We start from the raw sequence: 5,167 nt of genomic DNA on the forward strand, positions 1-5,167 counted from the left end.
TCACCAGTTAATCTATTATTTTCCTCTATCCCGTATTTAATTAGTTTTTTAATAAATTATACAGCTAATTTCAACTATAATTTTAGTAGATATCTATAGATAAAGATTCCTGCATTGTAAATAAAGTGAAAAATATGAATCAGGGACTTAATTGATCCAAAATATTAAATTTAATTTTTATGTCCATATTAAGTTGTATTTGAAACTTTTTCACATTAACTAACTCAGTTATGTTCATATGTTATATTTGGACTATATTACCCTTATAGAAATAATTATCCATAAAAATTTCATTTTAAATAATATTTTAATGTGATCATTTTATATATATATATAATTGTTTAAAAATAATAAGTAACAATTAAGTATTATTATAACAATTTAATCATTAATTTTTATATAACATAATGTATGGAAATAATTATAATCTCAATCGTCAATAATTCTCTATCTATTAATCTGCCACTAAAATAAATAGAGAAAGAGGAAAGTAATAAGATAAATTTAGAGAATAGTTATTGTGTTCAACAAAAATAAGAATAAAATTATTAATAATCTATAATATTGTCAAAACAAATAAATAATTTTAAATTAAATAACTTTTAAGAAATGGCAAATAAAATAGAGGGAAAGAATAAAATGTATTAAATATAATTCTAATCCACCGCAAAAATGAAGCTGGAAGTTATTGTGTAATTACAAAAATACATGTAATTATCAATCATTAATTATAAATTGAAAAATAATAAAATATGACTTAGTCTGTTGACTCATTGAACCAGTCAATGGTTTAAGTATGAAATAAATTATAAAATAGGAAAATGAGGTAGGCTGGCTTGGACTTCCATAAGACGGAGAGACTAGTCAGTACCCTACCTGTTTTTAACATTCTAATTCAGCAATTCTACATGACATTGACATCTAACCAACACATAATTCAAGATTAAATTAATAAAAATTAACATTTCTAATTTTTATATATTAAATATGAAAGCTTTTGTTCGCAATACCGGGAATTTTCTTACTTTGTAATTTATTTATTTTTATCCAAATGGTATTTGGCACTTATTATAATTATGTAATTAATTAATTATTGTGTTTAGCCATTTATACCATTATAAACTTTGAGAGTCGTAGCAGTAGAGATAACAATAGCAGTAGTAAAAATAACCGTGGTAGTAGCAGCGGTAGTAATAGAAGTAAAGTAGTTATAGTAATAGTAGATGTATTATTCTTTGCGTTAGTAAGAAAATCAATCGTAACAGATCTAATTTCTTAATTATTTTTTTTAGCCAAAACTAAAATTTTTTCTAAGATTTTAAGAATGTTCATTCAACTAAGCAAGCCCACTAGCTGACTTTTATTACACGTATATTTTAGGAACAGAAAGAAATTCCCTCATGCCTTCCTTAAAAAAAAAAAAAAAAGGTAATGGCCTCATGCCTATAAAATAGCATGACAAGCCATACCTAGTCCACAGCAGAATAGAGTCACTAACTAATCCTTCTCCACCACCACCACCACCACCACCGCCATTAATCCACAAAACTTGAAGCTTTTAATTAGTTTGGTGTAAACTCCGGCTAATCAACAATTAAAACCATGCCGGTTCGTATATATTTACACATACATCGATCATTCGGAAACTTTGTTTATATACAGTGCAATTTAAATTGCTTAATTTCTGTCTACCGTTGCAGAAAAAGATGGTGATCAAGGTTTCCATGAACAGCGACAAGTCTCGCAAAAGGGCTCTGGAAATAGCGGTTGGCGTTTATGGTAAGTTACAAATTAAACAGCGTACTGCTTTTTTGTGTTTCTGTAAACTTGTTAGAGATATGAATTGGTTTGAATGGTTCTTGTTCTTGATATATTCTCACAGAAATTTTATCTAAACGCTTAGAATTGATTGGTTCTTGTTCCTGGTTTCAATTACTTCTATATGTTTACAAACTTTTGCTGATTATTGCATCGAGCAGGGGTGCAATCGGTGGCTTTAGGAGAAAAGGATAAAAACCAGCTAGAAGTGATCGGAGAAGGAGTAGACCCAGTGAAACTTACAAGTTCGCTAAGGAAGAAGTCAGCAAAATGGCCCAACTTTCTCACCTGTGTATTACCAAAGTGTAAGATGGTGCACGCAGAGCTAGTAAGCGTGAGCGATGTAGGAGAGCCAAAAAAAGTTGAAGTGCCCGTCGCTGTGTCGTGGGGGGGCAGTGTCCCTCTACCACAGTACCAATATGTGTGCTATAAAGACCCTGATCCCTGCTTTCCTTGTTCCATCTTGTGAGAATTAACTAACTATACCAGAATACCAGAATACCTAGCTATATAAGACATACAAGAAAGGGATGGAAGCCTTCAACTCTTTCTGTAATTTTGTTTCAACTTTGTCAAGTTCTTGTTCCATCTTTATTGTAATATTCCAATTAAAAGATATAATTAAATTATAGCAAGCTAATTATCCATTTTCCCTACATTTGTTTTTGTTAATTTGTTTTAACTAAAAATTGCAACGTCCTCACAATTTTAGAGATTATGTAAATACCATTGGTCCAAAATTTAATTAATCTTTCTATATTTTCTATAAAATTGATTAGAGGTATGTTCAAATAAATAAATAAATGTATATATACATGTATGCGTGTGCATAGTAAATAAGCATTATAATTAAAAAGAAATTATTATTATTATTATAACTTTTTCTAGAGGAATGTTAGATTATAATTATTGGTGAAAATAATATTAGGTTAATGTGAAAGCATTACAAAATTCATTGTCCTTTCTTTGATTTAGACATCCACGTGCATGCTCTTTGAACTTATGATTGTTTTTAAAAGGCTCATTATAATTAGAATTTACGAATAAAAGCGGTTAATTTGGACGATTCTACTTGGTGAATATGTATTAAAAATTTAGCAACAAAATTTTGTTGAACATAAATGTAAATTAAGTTATTTCCTTATTTAATAGATCACGCAACAACGATCAATCTATAATATATATATAAAAGTACGAATGAAGGGAGAATTTTAGGTTTCTAAAATGCCCCTACGAAATTTATGAATTAACAAAATTATCATTATTAATCATATTCTAATTATGATATCAATTTATTATTTTTATTATATTAATATTATACATTTAATCTCATTCTGATTTAAAATTTATCCTATCATACCTCTATATATATGTTTAATTTTAATTGCTTTTGACTATCAAGAATTTGTTTCTTTTAACTATCAAGAATTTTTACATTAAACTTTTATTAATTTGAAATTATTAATTTCGCAGTCATGTCTTCTTTTTGCTGTAAGTGTAACCTTAACTCTCTCTATTTATAAATTAATAAAATAGTTTTTATTTATAGTTATTGTTACTGTAATTGTTTAATAATCGTAAATAATTACAAGTTTATAAGTTTTTTCTCTATAGTAGCATTATCATGAAATATTTTAAAGAGATGAACCCCCTAATTAGAAATATTTTAATTTTATTTATCGATCAAAATTATATAATAATTTTTAATTAGATTGATTATATTAGTTTTCTTATTCACATTATTTTTATCAATTTACAAATCTTATTTTATTATTTCCGTTGCGAAGAGTTGATGAATGTTCTATAAACAAGTTAGAAACGGAAAAAGCTTCCGTTTCTAAGGTGATAACCTAAATTAATTTTTTCTTCGGTTGCTGAGAGCTGGTTCTACAAACATGTTAAAAATGGAATTTTTACCCATCGCTAAAGTTATAACCAAAATTCAAAACCTTTTTTCAGTTCCTTTTCTCTTTTCTTCCTCCTTTCATTTTATATTTTATCGATAAAAGTTTAAATTTTATTTGGATTGTAATTAATATCTTTTATTTTTTATTTTTTTTTATTTCAAGTATTTCGATATAAGTAAGATAGTCATACGAATTTTAATATTTAAATTATAATATAAGAAATCATAATTTTTTTTGCATATATAAAAATTTCAAATTATATATATATATGTGGGAATGACGGAATAATGAGATTTCCTATTTTGATTACAATTTAAAATATCCTAAAATAGTCTTAGTGATAGCCAATTAAAAAATTATCTTAAAAAATATTTATAATATTTAATTGTAAAGTTTAAATATTTTGATTAGGAGAGAGAAGGAGAAAAAAATCTTAAAAACATAAATTCGAATTAAATTAATCCCAAAAATAGTTAAAATTTAAAAATCAAATTCTTAAACAATGGATTCAAATTAACTTATATTAAAAATTTTGAAATTTTGAATTCCATCAAAACCGCATTTAAGTGTTTTTTTTTTTTTAAGGAATAAATTGACAGTTTTCACATCTCTTGTAGAATAATTGCAAGTTGTAAAATTAAAGGTCTTAGTATTAATAGTATTTGAGGAATTAAATGCTCAACCTACTTCTTCTAGCTCCGATAACATGGAATTCCTATGCATGTATATGATCTAATATTATTATAATCTAAATACATATAACATTATTTCTATTGGTTAATTAAAATTATATAATATCCACACGTTAAAATCATATATATATATATGGTTCAATATATAAAAATTTGAATAAAATAATAAACGACACCACACAATATTAAAATTTGAACATATATAATATTGTTTCTAGTAAAAAACAATTCTAATTTCAATTTATTTTGTATTCATATTATAATATAATATTTTTAAGAATTTTAATTTTATTGATTAAAAAATAAAAGTAATTTAATTTATTATATTAATTTCTACGTAATTTAATTTTATTTGTTATATTAGTTACTTACATTAATCAAATCTTATTAGCTAAAAAATAGTTATAAATTCTAATAATTTTAAATTTTATTCATAACTACTATCATTAATCAAATCTTATTATATATATTTGATATTTTTATATATCTATCTATATATATTGAATTTTTTTATTAGGTGAGTTCTTACAGGAGTTTTATTCTTCATAATAATTTTTTATTTTCTTTTTCATTACTGAATAATTTATAACTATTATCATTTTAATTGAATAAGAGATTTATGTCTCCTTGCAATAGATAGATGACCTCTTAATGATTAAGTATTTTTAATTTTCTTGTTTTTTTCCTTTGATATTCTAAATTTTTTTAACTTGAAAGAAAATAGTGTTTAAGAAACTGGAGAAAACTAGA

General features: G+C 24.8%; 1 protein-coding gene across 1 annotated transcript; it reads left to right on the forward strand.

Moving 5' to 3' along the window:
* Positions 1 to 1,455: 1,455 nt before the first annotated feature.
* LOC105643381 (heavy metal-associated isoprenylated plant protein 46) lies at positions 1,456 to 2,474 on the forward strand. The gene is made up of 3 exons (XM_037638093.2): positions 1,456 to 1,608; positions 1,701 to 1,779; positions 1,980 to 2,474. The coding sequence occupies exons 1-3, from the start codon at positions 1,603 to 1,605 to the stop codon at positions 2,285 to 2,287; spliced, it is 393 nt and encodes a 130-aa protein (XP_037494021.1). The 5' UTR covers positions 1,456 to 1,602; the 3' UTR covers positions 2,288 to 2,474.
* The last annotated feature ends 2,693 nt before the right edge of the window (positions 2,475 to 5,167 follow it).

The sequence above is a fragment of the Jatropha curcas genome, unplaced genomic scaffold (assembly GCF_041381405.1).
Source record: "Jatropha curcas cultivar XTBG-Jc1 unplaced genomic scaffold, XTBG_Jcur_1.0 HiC_scaffold_1108_pilon, whole genome shotgun sequence".
NCBI classification, from domain to species: Eukaryota; Viridiplantae; Streptophyta; class Magnoliopsida; order Malpighiales; family Euphorbiaceae; genus Jatropha; species Jatropha curcas.

Excerpts from the sequence above, each read along its gene's own strand:
- LOC105643381 (XM_037638093.2), top strand. Across the intron at positions 1,780-1,979 it reads AATAGCGGTTGGCGTTTATG|GGGTGCAATCGGTGGCTTTA; the intron begins GTAAGTTACAAA and ends TGCATCGAGCAG.